General features: G+C 30.3%; 1 protein-coding gene across 8 annotated transcripts in view; it reads left to right on the top strand.

The window, feature by feature from the left end:
- Positions 1–18,010, top strand: part of LOC127701499 (b(0,+)-type amino acid transporter 1-like) — a 79,372-nt gene that overhangs the window by 32,181 nt on the left and 29,181 nt on the right. For 4 of the 8 annotated variants that reach the window (XM_052205385.1, XM_052205387.1, XM_052205386.1 and 1 more), the window contains 2 exons: positions 3,491–3,550; positions 16,672–16,893. In XM_052205385.1, the coding sequence (XP_052061345.1) occupies positions 3,517–3,550; positions 16,672–16,893 (256 nt within the window). In that variant the 5' untranslated portion in view covers positions 3,491–3,516. Of the gene's footprint in view, positions 1–3,490; positions 3,551–8,640; positions 8,672–10,765; positions 10,787–15,403; positions 15,490–16,671; positions 16,894–18,010 lie in introns of those variants that run through there. The other 4 variants (XR_007982067.1, XR_007982068.1, XM_052205389.1 and 1 more) reach the window with 3 other exon arrangements.

The following is an 18,010-nucleotide window of genomic DNA, read 5'->3' on the forward strand; positions in this document are numbered from 1 at the left end:
TCTTAAGCAAGTCTACAGTTATGACACCTTACAAAATCATGTGTAATAAAGCAAGTTAACCGCTTTATATAATCTAGAGCAGGTCTACTGTTTTAACAACTTATACAAATTGCATAACTTATTAGTCTAATCAAAGATGAATAGATGGATGTTTTTTTCTTATCTTGCACTGTAACATTGTTATTCCCTTGACTAAGATAATCTGCTATTCTATAAACTGCAATATTATATGCATAATGTACTTTTAGAAATCCAATGCAGTTCTACAATTATACTGTAAAGTCATAGGTGTCCGTAGTTGTAAACTTTTACAAAATTTTTTCTCCTCTGAAATCTGCATCTGAACCTTTTTGAACCAATTTTTAATTGAATGGTTGATATTTTTGTGGGAAGATAGAAAAATACAGTCAAACCTGCTATAAAAGTCACCTTGTAAAAAGAATAACTTGTCTTGATGGGTCATTCTCTTGTCCCACGGTCACAGTAATACCTATTAATTCTGAACCTCAATATATTCAAAGGTCACTTTTCTTATACAGGCAAAGATTCATAAATTTTCAATATAAATAAATGAAACTGTTTTGCTTAGTACAATCTCAACATGCCAGCCTCCTTAAATCAATCAGACTGGTAAACACAACCAAATGTCTCAAGTTTCTAAAGCAAATACATTTATGGTAGTGCTTTCATCATTAAGCAATATAAGGTTCATAAACAGTTTGATTCAGTGACCAATTAAAGCAAGAATTATCGATAAAAAATATGATTCAATATGTCGATACTACATTAAATGTGAGTAGGCATACTGTGTTTGTCCTGTTAATCTATTCATCAGTGTGTCTGTTGTCTAAAATAGAAAATTGATTTCAGGAGTTTCCCCATTGCAAAACACTGAGTTAATCAATTCTGCAAAAGTGAAAGTTCAATGACAAATCAAAATCTTCTACACTAATAACATTGGAATAAAATGAAATTTTACAGCATTTACTTCATTTCTCATGTTGTGATACACTTATACTGTTTTTTTTTAATAAAAATGATACTGTGTATTTCCTGTAGAAAAACACGAACTTTGATAATATTTCTACATATGGGAAAGTTTGTCAGTGTCTAATTTAGATTATAACTTAATAAAACTTGACAGAATTGCTTCATACCATGTGTAAATTATATATATACTGCTTCCACAGTTTAGTGTGAATCTATTAATTTGGCTTGTGATCACATTTTCTTCTTTGAACAATCAAATCAGCTATTGTAACCAGTTTGAGTTGTAGAGCTGGTTCCTTGCACAATCAGCCATTGTAACCAGTTTGGGTTGTAGAGCTGGTCCTAGACTATTGAGTCTTAAGGCATGAAAGAAAAAAAATAAGCTAAAAGAAAATAATTCAATCAATGAAATTACGTGCTTTCTGTCTATACCAAGTGATAACATTATTATTATAGGAGTGGTACTATATTGCTCTGGCCTTGTCAATCCATACCTTCGTCCAACAATTATTTTGTCTCACTTTGACAAATAAAATAAATAAAAAGTCCTTTGTATCAATGGAAAATGTAAATTTCCATGAATTGATGAACTTCTGTAAGTTTCAAGTGGAATTGTTCAGTGTATTTACACAAAGAAAGTGAATAGAGACCCAGAAACAATGCCACCTTCTCTACACAATCTATGCGGCTCTATTGGTTGTTAAAGTCCCATGTAGTTTGGACAGGAGGAAATGAGGAGACAAATGTTTTTGTGTCCAAACTTTGATATTAGTAAATGTTGTAGCTGACATTTACAAGGTCTGTTTCAGTTGTTTATTGACATGTACAGTTCATATAAACAACTATTTTTGGATTTCTCTTGTAATCCTGTTACCATATATAAACTTTATATATCAATAGCAACATGTAATGGATACTATGGGCTGCTGGTCATATTAGTTACCAAAGATAGATGTAAAACCAGCTGTGTTCATTTATTTTACATAGAAGTAATTATTATTTTGTGTTGTCAGAAGTATAAATTTATTGAGAAAGGTCAGTTTAAGGACAAAGTTTTGTCCTTAAACTTGAACTTTATCTTTTCCAGATAAAAACAACATTTATTCAATCTATCATTGTTTTTTAGAAGAGAAATATTGTTTTAGTTTTATTGTGATGCATGATAACTGCAAACTGTATTGAAAATCACCCCTTTTTCTTTCATTTCATTGGTATGGTTGACTGACCTAAACCTGCATTTTTAGCTGGTAAATGATATCACTTTTACAGGGGGTCTCATTTGGGGGGGGGGGGGGGTTCTGATCCCGGATCCGCTTACTGTTTTGTCAGATTCCCGTATCCCGCTTACACTATGTACGTTAGCAATTCTCATTTTTTTGTAATTTCCCTTATCCCGCTAGACTTCATTTCCCGTTTTCACGGCACAATAATTTGACTTTCACGTGTCACGCTTACAAAAAATCGGCAATCCCGCATCACGCTTAGACCCCAATGCGACCCATTTTACATAAATCAGTGAATACTAGGCAACTCTCTCTTTTCCTAGAAATTTTGGGAATGAAATGGAACACAGAGGAAGCAGTTTATTACTGTTTAGTCCTCAAATTAATGAGATTAGTATTGTATGTAACTTAAAATGAGCAATTAAGGTGGCATATAACACTAAAGGGAGATAACTCTGTAAAAATCAGCTGAACATTTTATTCTGTTGTTAAGGACATATTAAGCTTCTCAATGATCAAAATTAGTGTTTGTCAAACTGCTATATAATATTCCAATGAAATTTATCAGATAAAGTGTGTCAAGTTTTTTGAAATTTTCATATTTTTGTCAAAAGGTCAAAGTAAATATTTTGTAAAAATTTTATGAAAATTAAACGAGCTAAACTAATTTTAGTCAAGGTGTTTGGTACCAACTTAAATAGCTGAAAAGTTTAGATTAGTACACACTATTCTTGGCAGTAAATCCAGCTCACTTTGTTAGAATCACTCCATGTTAGCCCTTTAATAACCTACTATACAGAATGGGTTTTTCTCATTGTTGAAGGCAGTACTGTTGCCTTTAATTGCTTACATTCACTTCATTTGAACTCTGGTGGATAGTTGTCTCATTGGCAATCATACCACATCTCCTTATTTTTATAAGCTATATTGACTATATTACCAAATTCAGCTTATGATGACATTTCAGAATTTGATCTTTTTATATGATAATGAGATGTCATTTGGTACATATTTTTTGTTGTTCTTCAAAACAAATTGATTTGACATTAGCATCCTATAGAATGTCAGACTTTCAATTATAATCTGATGCTGCATTAAATTGAAGCAGAGGTGAAAACTTAACAAAAAGTAGGAGAAGTTATATAACAAAAAACAAATGTTATTTTCATTGATGCAAGTACTGCATCATTGACGTCACTTGACAATAGCTGTCATAGATTTGTTATATTATGTTATGTTAGAGAAGGCTGTAGTTATTTTATACTTTCTTATTGTAGAGTGATTATCACAGAGTTAGAACATCATGAAAGATCCACTTGGTATTGGCTACAAGAAAGGTGAGTACACTTGGATAATTACTTTTCTTTGCAGAAAATCTCTTCAATATTAATTGGCAAAATGAGGGAAAGAAAATGACCTTTTCCATTAATTTTGAATGGCACAGGTTTGCATTTTGTTAAATTTGAAACAAATAATATCTAGTTCTATTCTTCATTCTCATTTTTTGGGGGTGGGATATTGTTTTTTTTTCTGAGAACCTATATTAGTCCCACTGACAACCTGTTATCTTGAATTTTTTCAGTATAAAAGTGTTGTGTCAGATAGACCATTTTTTGTTTGAAAACTGACTGTAAAGTCTGAATTAATTTTTGATATAATTTTTGATAAGTCATTATAATTATACATGATCAATAAAAGTATTTTGAATTTCCAAATTTCAGCCTCTACTTAATAATCAAGTTCTATGAAATTACTTGATAATTTTAGAATACTTTTATCAGAACACTTACACACATCCTATACATATACTATAAATATAAGCTGACTTCCTTGTTTTGTTCCTTGTGACCTTAGTTGACCTAAGTTAACTAGTTATATTTATACTTATACATTACAGCATTATAAAGATTAGCCGTCTGCTCTGAAAGTCACTGAAACCTTGGTTGTGTCAGTTTTCTGTTATTTTTTGTGCATTTTCTCATGCATTCTCTAGTTTCTGGTGAAAGAGAAAGGATCATTTCCCCCCGAATTATTTCCCACTAGGGCCATTTTCCAAAAACCTTCAAATTTTTACTAATATAAAAAATTTTAATAATTGAAAAAGAATCCTACATTTTTTAGACTCTTAGTAGATCAGTTGCTAGACATTCAGCAAGAGAAGGATTTGGAATTTTATATGTAATATATTTTTTGAAGCAGCCATTGTGATTACGTAAGATCATGCATCAAATGTTGATTAAGGAGAAATAAATTGATATGATTACAATTCTTTATTAGTTTTAGCCAGGAACTCATCAGAAAATTTATAAGTCAATACACAAATAATAATTATCTCTATTTAAATAAAGCTTTGAATCAAGCAATAATCTCAAAAGGGAAAACACAATTTAAGTAATAGGGAATTAATGGCTGCAGTCAGTAATTTGATTATAAGGTCAATTTCCTTCAATCAATATTAACTTCAGCTTTTGCCCATGCTCAACCTCAGACTGTCCTTGCATGAAGAAATGCACGTAGGTATGTCATTCAGGTACAAAGGACAATCACGTCAAAAGTAACATACTGAACATTTATCAAAGCTTAGAAAGATTTATGTATGTATTAAAGCATGTATACTTACCTGTAAAGGAGATAAAAAGTATAAGAAAGTTAAAAGTAGATAGGAAATATCAAAAGTTTACAAGTGCCAATTAGAAAGACAGGTAATAATATAAATTTAATGTAGACAACTGCTTTTGAGAAAAATCAATTTCATGATAGGATGTAACATTTGGTGTTTTAGAAATTCCATTAAAATTCAAATTATTAATCATTAAAGATTTTCTAGAAATAAGTACTTTTCCAAAATCAAGCTGGTGATTATATGCACATCACATAATCTGAACAATTTGTATTCTTATTTCAAAATTCTAATAGGGAACACATATAACATTATTGTAGTATAAATTAAACCAGTTTTTTAAGACGTTTCGCCAATTTGCAGCTTATTTTCTTCTTTTTTTTTGAAGTTTATTCGATAGAGAACATTACTAAAACTTGTGTTCTATGTACTTTTACAATATTCAGTAGAAAGTCTTAATACTGTCCAGATATTAAGCTGTTGCTAGACCTAGTCTATGGATGTTGGTAGTCTGGTTGTCAACAGGAAATACATAATATATAATTCCTTGTTGATTACTGAGCCTTTATACAATGTTTTAGTTTAAGCAGGAGAGAAGATAAAAGATTTTGATGTTTTGAATTGAGATATGAACAGGATATAAATGGATTAATTTATCAGTGTTTAAAGAACTGCATGATCAACTTCTGTTTTGAGATTTTCATGTATGCATTGGGAAAATAAACCATTAGATCATTAAAGTACAATCCTGTTTTGTTTAATGTCAAACGTCCTGTTAGTGTAAGTGTGATTAGTTACGTCAATCTTCCCCCATCCCTTGTGTCATTGTGCAAGGTTAAAGTTCGTATTTCATCAGTTTTTGCTGGATCCATATGGATCATTGTTGAAATCACCTGTGATTAAAGAGACAAGAAATAGTCATCAAATAGGTAAATCATCAATGAAATTATAGCCCATGTAATCTACTGTTTGTATTACTACAGTGCTATAGCTGTAATATAAAAGGCCTAAGAGGGATATTGTTTAATGAGAAGATTACTATTTCAAAGGTAGGATAGGATTGTCTAACATCATTGTTTCATGGGACGAAAAATCCACAGTTCTGTTACTCAGTTGGGGTGTACTTTTCTTTGCTAAAAGTTGGATTATTTGATCAAGAAGCATGCTTTAAAGGGAATAATAACTGTATCTTTTCTGTAAGTTAAATAACTGATACCAATGCTACAGTTTTTCTTTTTGGAAATTCTTGAGTAGCATAAGAGACTAATCTGTATATTTTGAAATCTTTGTCTGTTGTAAATGTCCATGTATTCATTTTGGATGCATAATGCATTGTTCATCTTCTTTGAAGTGTTGCTCTAAATAAAAAAAAATATGAATTGATGAGTTGGGAGTGGGTAACCGGTCTTTGGATTGGACTGTATAATTAAACTGAAAATTGATTTTCATTTGTATATTGACTACAAAGTACAATATGTGCTCAAATTCTTCCTTTTCAATGTATCTCTGCCATATGCCATGAATTGTATTGAACTGCTGACTTTTACTTGGAACTCCTCCAAAACTTACCCTATATTATTTGATAAGACTGTTAATAATTATGTCTTGTAATCTTGAAATATGTAATCATGCTAAAGTGATATCCAAAGCATTGATTTAATTATAAAAACAGGAGATATTACAGAAAATGTAAATTTTTTATCTCCATTATTGGATTAAACAAACAGGCAAATAGATGGAAACACAATTCTCTTGTCTTTGAAAACTCCCACACTTCTCTATGAATAAAAAAGATTGAAGTTTACATCAATGGGACAGCAACCCAACAACAAAAAATAACCAAAAAGTGTCTACAGGGCAAAATACAGTCTTCAACAATAGACAGGTGTTTATATGATATGTCAAGCTCTAAATTGTTCAGATTCTATAAAAGTTGTGAATAGATTAAATACATTGAAAACCGTACTTTGACCTATAATGGTTTACTTTTTTAAATTGTGACTAATGGATGGAGAGTTGTCTCATTGGCACTCATACCACATCTTCTTATATCTATGTAGATACAATCAAAGATCTGCCATTATTCTTTAAATAAGGAAAAGCTTAAGATATAACAATAATTTCAAACAAAGTTGGTTAATTTTTTTTCTATTGTGAAATGCACAAAGAGATCATTGAGTACCTAGTGTCAAGCTTTAGTTGAAGAAAATATGTGAAAATATCAAAATTTGACTGTTTTAGTAGTTAAATTTCACAACATATCCCTTCAATATTCTCAGCTCATCCCAAAAAATGGGGGAAAGATGTTTTAAGTTATCTATATATTTTATTTTTGATTTATGTTATGAATGTTTTTGTAAGATATGTTTGCTAAACAATTAAATAAAACAAAAAAATGTTCTATATGATTTGATTGTTTTTGTGGTATTACAAACATGAGTTCCTATGGCAAGATCTGTGTAAATATTGTTGTATCGCAAAAGTGAGTTCCTATAGAAAGATCTGTGTAAAGGAATGTTTAATGTTATTGTTGTTTGCAATCCCAGATTATCATATACACATAACATTTCAACAAATTAAGCTTTGCAGATATAATTTTTCATGGATTAATCCTGAATAATTTGATATACAATATACCATATTTAAAATATTGACCAACTACTGGTAAATATTTATTCAATTTATTCAAATGGTTTAGTCCTATGAAACAGTATGAATTATTTGATGTTTCGTTCAGATAGTTTTGCATACTTTATGGTGTTTAAAAGCCTAACACTTCAGTAATCTTCATAAATATATATGGACAAGACATTTTAAGTTATTCTGAAATTATTTTTATCAATCATATATTTTAGATGTTTGCTTCTTTAAATTTTTATATGAAAGGTGATGGAGATATTTTTAGATACATTTTAATAATTTTCAAATTAAATTCATTTCAAGGTAAAATCAATTCTGGTTCTTATTTTTTTTTCTTATCAAAACACTAATGTCATCATCATGTGGAAAGACCTTCAATTGTTCTATGAACAATTTGTTTTAATTGTTTTAATTGTTTTTATTTTTATGCATGTCATATGACCTTGAGTCCTTTGGCCTTCAACCTAACTGTTACCACAAACTTTTTATTTCATAACAATTAGAAGTTGAAAAAGGTTCATGTTCTCTCCATGATTCTCTTGTAATGTTAATAACATGACTATTAGTCCTACAAAGGTGTACATACATGTACAGATGAAAGGATGGCCACTTATCATGTGTTTAACCTTTATTGAGTCTGTTTGACATCAAATATATGAGATTGTTTTTTTAATCCAGGTACTTTTGATCATGTTCATGCAGTAGTGGAAATATGTAGTGGTTTCAAAATTTAAAGCTTCAAAGGAAGCCATCATATTTAACTTTGAACTGCTTAACCTTCCTTGGATTCTTGAAGATCACGCCCTGAGTTTAGTGGGGTAGATGTTGCTCAATTTAGTTTTCTGTATAATGTTTTGAGGACTGCTGTTTGTATTTTCATCATTTTCCTTTTGGCCATGGTATTTGGTGTTTTCTCTTTTGCTTTGACTTATTGTTTATATATTGCTCCTTCAGTATCTTCTTTTTAATTCAATAAGAAAAAGACGTAGAGGTCAAATACCATTGACCTTATCACCTGAGGACAATTTAAATCATGTATTGTTAAAAAATTATATTTGAGGATTATAAAGTTTATCCGATTTTATTTTAATACCTAGTCACAAAACATAAAACTCTCTTGTCTCAGTATACACATTGTGTTTAGGACTTGCATGTGTTTGTGATAAAGACTTTGGATTTATAATGAAGATCAAAAACAGTAAGTATTTTTGTATAGTTGTAGAATAATAATTGATAAACTATATAGAAAAGAGTTACTACAATTATGAAAGTGTTTTGTGAGATGCTGAGAAATTTATATGCTTTAATAATTCAGATTTTGTTGTTATATTCACATACTGATTGGTTCAAATTTTCTGGCAGTATTGAAAACAGTTTTATATATAATCAAATAGAGTAGAATTTTTCAGTATAAAATTTTTTTTGTATGGAAAATTTAATGTTATTGAATTACAGAGATTTAGACTAAAAATGTAATCAATATATTCAATTCTAAGGTCATCAGACTTAAAACTGAATCACGTCCTCAGGGAGCATCCTAATTTCATTTGTTCCAATCTAAAACTAATAAAATCACTTGAGAACCATTCCTCAAGTGATAATACTCAGTTCCTGGGAATATTTAGATATTGATCTTCGGAGAATTGTTTGCCCTGCCTGTGTGCATATACTGTATAAAAGTCGAGGAATAGATGATATTGTATTTTTTAAGTGAAATACATTGTATATGTTAAGTCAAAGACATTGTATTTGTTAAGTCAAAGACATTGTATTTGTTAAGTCAAAGGGTACAATAAAACCCTGTACTTACAGATAAAAGACAGCAACAGTGTTTAAAAGGAAGAGTTACTGAAACAATGATAGTGGAAATATTTTCATTGAAATGATTATATAATTTGTGGAGTTGTTAAGAAACCTAGAAAAATAAAAAAAAATATAAGGCTGTTATTGATTGTGCAATCCTTAGGTTAGCTCCAAACACACAAATCTTCAACAATTCCATTGCAGTGTTGTGGAAATTCCATAAGTTTATATTTAGTACCTGTTCAGATGTTAGTTGAGTTGTCAAGATGGAAACTTTTTAGTAATTGATTTTTATTGCCTTTATGTTTTATTTTCAATATAAAAGCAAGAAGATGTGGTATGATTGCCAATGAGATGACTCACCACCAAAGATCAGATAAATTAGAAATTAGCAACTACAGGTCACTGTACTGCCTTCAACAATGAGCAAAATCCATACTGCATAGCTGACTATATTAGGGTTTACATAAAAAAAATCGTGTCATATGTATTTTCTTCCATTCTTATAGGCTATTCATAGGTAACTATGGAAACGAATCAAAATTATAATTTTCAAATATTTTACAGCAATTTAAAGTTTGATTATAGAAAACATTCACAAGTGCTTGCAGATATAACTAAATAGGCAGTTTATTGAAAGGTTGCCATGGAAACTTCAAACATCTACATTTAAGAATGCTTTGTCTATTCATTAAAGACGTACTATTGAGGCTCTGTTCATGTGTGTTGCTTTCAAATTTTACAGTTAATTATACTTTAGGACATTAGTAGATTTAAAGTTCAAGGTCAATTGAACACAAACAGGTCATTCAAGGGTTCCTATCCTTTTTGTCAAGCCTGCAACACTTATGCTGCAAAAGCAAGATCCTAGACGGCAGCAGCCCAGCAACATTTTAGTTCAGCCTGTTACTTTGTCAAACCTTCATAGAATTTTATGAAATTTTGGCAGAAGCTTTTTTATGATTAAGAGATAATGTATGATGCAAACTTTTCCTAGTGCACAAGTACTTAAATAAAGTATAGTTAACCTTTTTTGTATGGTGAGAATCTTATTAACATGGAGAAATAATTTGTTTGATTTGTTTAATTTGTATGGAGAGTAAATTAAATGTATTTACTTTCTTGGCCAAACTTAAATCCTGTGTATTGAAATTTGAAAACATTCTATTGTCATTATAAATTATTACTTTTATAGCTATTTAAAGCTGAAAAATTGATTATTTAATGAATACAATATTCTAAATGTTGTATGAAATAGCAGTATTGATGTTATAAAGGTAAATTGAGATGTTCCTATTCCCCCACGATTCCCAATAATTAGTAATATAAGAGGAAACAGACGCATAGTCTTGCAGAGTCTTAGCTTCCGGTTACAGCAGAGGAGATATGTATTATTATAATAACAGAATCTGGAACTCTTCCAATCTATCTCATGTACGTGTTTGGATAGGGTTGTTGTGATATGTGATGCATGAAAAAAAAGCTTAGAACATGAAAGTGACATAAAGTGGTAATATGTATTGTTGTGTAAAGCGTTAAATCATAATGTTATTGATCTTTAGATAAGTCTTATTATGATTACGTAAGCATTGATTAATCATTCCTAAGCAAAAAATCACTTTCAGTTGGAATATTTGTGATTTAATGTTTTATATATTTTGGATTTAATAGCATTTTATTTAAAATGTGGCTCTTTGATTAACATAATCACTTAGAACTCTAAAATTCAAATAAGGAAAGTGAAAAGATGTATTATTCTGATTGGTAAGTTTTGAAACAGGTTAATTTTATAAGGCTTGCAAACTAGTTCTTCAAATATTCATTTTTACAAAACAATATTTCTTAAACTTATTTTAATGAATGTTTTAATATTTCCCCCCATACTGAGGTTTAAGAATAAGAATAAGAATATTTATTGAATCCAATTAAAGGGCCCGTTTCCGAGTATATACATATATATATATAGTATTAATTATACAGTAATTTTTATACGCCCGTTTACGGGACGTATTATGGTATACCTCTGTCCGTCTGTCTGTCCGTCCGTCTGTCCGTCCGTCGTCAACATGTCAGACATTAACTCAAAAATGCTTTAACAAATTTGCATAAAACTTTGGTGAATTGTTTATATCTATTGACGTGAGCTCCCTTTCGTTTTTTATAAAATTTAGATTTTACGTTTCCGAGTTATGGGGTTTTATTCATTAAAAAAAGGGGGATTTTCCAGTTTTCGGACAATAAGTCAAGAATTCTTTCACCAACTTGCAAGAAATTGTGGTGAATTGTTTATATCTATTGACATGAGCTCCCTTTCGATTTTTATAAATTTTAGATTTTATGTTTCCGAGTTACAGGGTTTTATTCATAAAAAAAGGGGATTTTCCAGTTTTCAGACAAAAACTCGAAAAATGCTTTCAGCAATTCTTATGAAACTTTGGTGAATTGTTTGTATGTATTGATGTAAGCTCCCTTTAGAATTTTATAAATTTTACATTTTACATTTCTGAGTTATGGGGTTTTATTCATTAAAAAAAGGGGGGATTTTCCAGTTTTCGGACAATAACTCAAAAATGCTGTCACCAATTCTCATGAAACTTTAGTGAATTGTTTATATCTATTGATGTAAGCTCCCTTTTTATTTTCATAAATTTCTAATATGAGATTGAGAATTAATTGAACTTTATTTTTTTATAGTTTGACAACAGATTTACTAAGTATTGCACAACAGCAAGAAATCTTTAATTGAACATAAATTCAATTCATATAACCAATTTCAAGTTCTTTGAATACATTTATTCAGAAACCTATAATATGTCAAATATTTAATTACAATCCAAATTCAGACCTGAATCAAGCTTGAATATTGTGTCCATTTTTGCCCCAACTGTTCAGGGTTGGACTTCTGCGGGCGTATCTAGCTGCGCTCAGCAAAGCAGTTTATTAAGATATATTACATTAAAAATAAATGATTAAATAACTATACTCCATACCAGATGGTGTTTGAAAATAAATAAAATAGAATATTAACCCTCTCTAATACATAAAAATAAATAAACTACATCACTACTACATGTATATTTAGATAGTTACTGGAATGCAATTTTCTCTTATTTCAAAATAAGTACTTATAAATCTTGACACTGACATATTAACATTTTCAGACTCACATGACATTAACCAAGTAAATTGTTCATACTTTGAAATATAAGGGAAGTTTTTACATTGAATGCATGCTTCATTAAGAATAAAATTCTGTTCCTTTTCATATGCAGTGCATTCCATTAAAAATGAAACTCGTCTTCAACCTGCATATTTTTACACTGCCCACAAAATCTTTTATCTTTGTCGATTTTTTTATATCTACCTTTCTTAAAAGCTAACTGATGAGCACTGATTCTAAATTGAGTTAAGCTTTTTCGATACTGAAATTTATTAGCTTGACATAAAAATGCTTCCCTTTTGAAGATGTTTTTAAATTTAAAATAAGTACGCAATTTAAATTTTAAACATTAAATTAAGTATACATCGAGTGAACCGACACCTAATGGTAAAGCTGGTAGAATAATCAGGATGGATACCGAAGTATGCTGCGGTTGTCTTAAAACCATGGGAAAGTAAATTAAGTTTAATTAGGAAATTGAAAATGTATACAAAATGTACTGGTTTGGTCTTTTAAAAGGTATTGCATCATTGCTTTTATATTTGTTATATGAGTTTCATTATTTTTTTGTACCGGAAAAAGGTGATGAAGGGTGTCTATAAGACATCTACTGAACAACAAATTGAAACCAAAGCTACATCTCATATTTAAAAGATCTTTAATATTCTAATAAATGCAATGTTGAGGACCATTTGATTTATTTAGGACTCCTTAAGGAAGATTTTTTTTAAACAAAATATTTGATACTTTACTGCAAAAAAAAAAAATTTTACCATGTTTGAACTTGAATGGAATCAAATAGCTTTGTATTTGAAAATTAGTCATTTGTTTCCCCTCTAAAGAAATTAAGAAAAAAATAAGGCAAAAAATATCACAATTGGCATATTTTTGCCTAGTGAGCAATTCAGTTGCCTTGGTGGCCAAGCAGTCTAAGAAGTTTATGTACTGTATCACTAGCCTGTCAACAAAGAGGTGAGGTCAAACCCGGGACGTGGCAGGTGAATTTCAACTCTAATCTTTTTTGACAAGGCTTTCTCCACCAATAAAAACTTATCATGAAATAGGCAATAGTGCTGAAAGTAGTGTTTAACACTTAAATTCAATCAACCAGTGATTTTATGCCACTGTGATAAAACGTTGGGGAGGGGCATCCACATATAGTATAACTAAAGTGACTTAACTCCACTTGGTGTTTTCAAATTAAAATGCAATCTGCACCCTGGACACAACCTGCAATTTTTGTAGTTGCATTTTAATTACCAATATGTTATGGGGAGCATGGATACTAAAAACTCATCAAGGACACCATGCTTATAAATTTGTAAACCAGACACTTATTTTGTCTTAAGACTCAAGACTTGTCAATGATGTTTGAACTTCTAAAGGACTTTGCTTTTGTTCAATATCACAAAATCAAGAAATTTCACAAATGTCTGATTTGTGATTTCTGCATCACATATGTTTATATATAACCAGCACAGCTGCTGTACAAGTACAAGTAGCTATTCATATTTCCAAGTGGTATGCACTTGGCCAATAGTACAATTCCTCAATCTAGAGTAAATATAAATATTATAGTAATTACTAAAAAAAGTCAGAAACATTACAGAATTCTTCATGTGAAAAGTTATGAAATTTATGAATTTAAAGATAAGATGTTAAGATTGACAGCACACTTATTATATTTAGTTGGTGAAATCAAATTGACCCACTTTGTGCTAATATATCATCCAAAGTAAATATACCTGCTTTCTAGAATAAATTTTCACATAGGAAACCATATTACAATGGATTTATTCTTCCCCTAATACACTACTGCTGTATTGTTTGAGAAGAAAGTACTGTAAAAATGAAAGGATAACAAGAATATAAACATATATGAAATTGCATGCAATCTTTGGATTGCTAGTTTCCTTGTATCACATACTATTTCATACCTATATCATTTCAGTGGGCACATGCAATTAGACCTAAACTACTTTGCTGCTTTGAGCTTTTAATTTTATTTTAAGTGTACTAACTAGACTTTCAAACCTGAATTTAGCTTGTCTTGACCAATTTTAATAGGTCCATAAAACCAAACTGTTTTAAGCTTTAATGTCTTACTTTATTGTACTTCTAATAGATAAAAGTCACCTCTTACGATTTTAGCTTAAAAATTTATATTTTTTTACCTTTTTTTTTTGTACTATTAAAGGACCCTACTGAGATTTACTGCATTAAGGTTTGGAATAAATTTTACAGGTTTCAAAAACTATGTCATTACATCCCAACATACTCCTACATAATTTTTTTCTTTAATTACTAGACCATAGAATCGTGTTATAAAAGTATAATCCATCCAAAATATTATATGATAGTCCTTGTTTTATGATCAAACTGGAATTGTATCCATGATAAACAGGTAGGTTCATACTGCAAATTCAGAAATTATTGCATGCATTTATTATTGCGATTTTTTAAAGACTGAACAAAAAAATGCTAGATTAATTATTGCGATTTCAGAAAAGCTTCATGCAGATATATGTATCAGATTATGAGTAATTATTATTGCGATAATCACCTAGTCTTATCTACTGGTAGTCCCATTATTGGCATTTATTAAAAACCTGGCAATAATTTCTGAATTTACAAAAATAGCAGTCTTTATAGAAATTGAGCACTGTTTATTGATATTTCCTTGAAGCCAATAGTTTCGATGATTACACTGGCTGATATTTTCGTCTTACAGAGATTGATTTGTTGTAAGAATTCTGTTTGTTATTATGTTGATTTGGTATAAGAGATTTCACAGGAATGTCTTAATGGCACTTTTAGATTGGAATATTGTCTTTTATTGCATAGATTTGTTCAGTTATGTTTTTGAAGGCATGTGGAGACAAATGCTTTCTTATATTTCTTTTAGAACTGTCTGAATTGACATCTTACATTCTACCATTGATATTTTATTTTCATGACATCTTGAGATAATACATTGTTATTGGTATGCTCATTTTGAATACATTTTGGGAAAATGGTGCTACCATCAATAGCCATCAAAGTCAGGAACCTCAGTAAGTTACTGCAGTAGTTTTATTTTAATATTTTTTGTCATCGTGAGAATTTGATATTACAGGTAGATCTTGGGAAGTCTCTGTTATATTTATTCACCACCATTTTAGAATGGAGGTTATTAAGAGACATATATTATAGACCATTTGTCTTTTGTTGAAGGAGGAATATTGACCTCTAGTTTTCTTTTTTTTTTTTTTTTTTTTTTGCTGTCTTATTGATGTACATGTACAATCAGAGATCAAAAGTGTTTCACCACTCGATAAATAATTCTGCTATACATACAGAAGGACTAGTGTAATATTCACACAAAAGCACAATGATTTATTTAAACATTATTTCTATAGTTTACATATGACTGATGTAGATATTTTTCCAATGCAATGAGGGGGGGGGGGGGGGGGTGTACCTGGGGTTATACTCATTTACATCTAGATCTCGGATCTCTGCTTTGCGTTAGATGTCAATTTTTACATTGAGGTCCTTCTTTTAATGTCTTGAACATCATATTTGAGAGATTAAATAAAACATGTACAGCGTTATTCAGTATTATCAATTAAGGCCAGCTAGTACCAGTTGTTCTGACATACTCTATTCTACAAATTAAATTCTGTTCAACACAAAGTCAGTAACAATTTGTCATTTCTAAACCGAATAGACTTCTTTGTTTGTACACCAGAATATAAACAACAGTACATCTGTATACCAGAATAGAAATAATAGTACAACTGTACACCAGAATAAAAATAACAGTACATCTGTACACTAGAGTAAAAATATCAGTAAATCTGTACACCAGAATAAAAATAACAGTACAATTGTACATCAGAATAAAAATAGTTAACATAGTTGACCAATCATGCTTAGGCTAAAGCTTTTGAAAATGTTTCCCAGAATGCTTTAGTTTTTGAAACTGGAAGCTTTGAAAATGCAAACAGGGGTCAAATTGGTTTTAAGAAGTAAACATATAAATTGATACTTATCTTGTGGAAATGAGCATAATTTACTGAAAAAATCAATACATATTTCGCATGAAAATGTTAAAAATGAAACTTGTTACAATGGTATTAGTTTTACAGCTGTTACGAAATATAATTGCATCAAAGGTTTTATATTACCAGTTATTTCTTTGGAGAAGTGAGTGTTAGGAGCTTTTATCTGTGACAAGTTTATTTATTTTTCAGCGAATAATCAAGACATGGCAGATTTTAGCAAAGATGATACCAAAAAGTTATTTGAAAGTTTTGCAGGATTAAATGGGCTATCAAATGGTGTTATAGGGGATGTGAAAGATGCAGTAAATAATAACAGTGTTTTAATTGACCAAGAAAAAGACAAATGCGTGGCACTGAAGAAAAGAATGGGACTCATGTCTGGAGTAGCATTAATCGTAGGAACAATGATAGGTAACATATTGTAAACCATAATAACACTGAAAAATCAAACCCCAACTTAACCAAACTAATTTCATAGTCCTGTTGTATTTTGCGCATTGAAATATATACTACCTAGACAGAACCCTGTCAACACCGTATACTGACCTATTTTTGACATCCTGACTCCCAATGTGTATTGTAATGAACCCTGTCAAAATTATTCAATACTTATCAATATTAAGTATTATCTTTCAAAAAAGCTTGTCTAACTTTAGCTTTATCTTTAGTCCTGGTCAAGATTTAGGACTTCAGTTAAGAAGGGATTATATAGTGTTTTAGGTGGGGGCTGTCTATTGCTATGTCATTTTATTAAGATATGTGTTTGCCCAAAACAATATATTTTGTCTTTTTATAAGACCGCAAAAATTTTATTGGGTTCGTATAATGCTATGATGTCTGCATCGTCATTGTCATTGTCGTCGTCGTCCGAAGACACATTTGGTTTCCGGAAAATAACTTTTGTTTAAGTAAATAGATCTCTATGAAATTTTACCAGAAGGTTCAATACCACAAAAGGAAAGTTGGGATTGATTTTGGGGGTTTTGGTACCAACAGTTTAGGAATAAGGGACCAAAAAGGGGCCAAAAACAAGCATTTTTGTAGTTTCCGGACAATAACTGGTGTGTAAGTGTATGGATCTCTCTGACGTTGTACCACAATATTCCATATCACAAAGGGAAGGCTGGGATTAAGTTTTGGGGTAATTACCCCCAAACATGCAGGAATTAGGGGCAAAAAAGGGGCCAAAAACAAGCATTTTTCTAGTTTCTAGACAATAACTTGTGTTTAAGTGTATGGATCTCTCTAAAATTGTACTACAAGGTTCCATACTACAAAGGGAAGGCTGGGATTGAGTTTGGGGGTAATTACTCAAAGGGGGTTCCAATTTTTTTGGGGGGCTCATACTTTTTTTCTTCCAAATTTTTGAAATTTCAAATTTTTTGAAAATTTTCAAGAAGAAATCTTAAATTTCACAGTATTACACAATAGATTTTTGACCACATTTATTTTGTGTCAGAAACCTATGTTATTTCAAAAATTTCATCACAATCCAAATTCAGACAGTATCAAGCATCAATATTGTGTC

This window comes from Mytilus californianus, unplaced genomic scaffold, assembly GCF_021869535.1.
Source record: "Mytilus californianus isolate M0D057914Y unplaced genomic scaffold, xbMytCali1.0.p SCAF_5, whole genome shotgun sequence".
Classification (NCBI taxonomy): domain Eukaryota; kingdom Metazoa; phylum Mollusca; class Bivalvia; order Mytilida; family Mytilidae; genus Mytilus; species Mytilus californianus.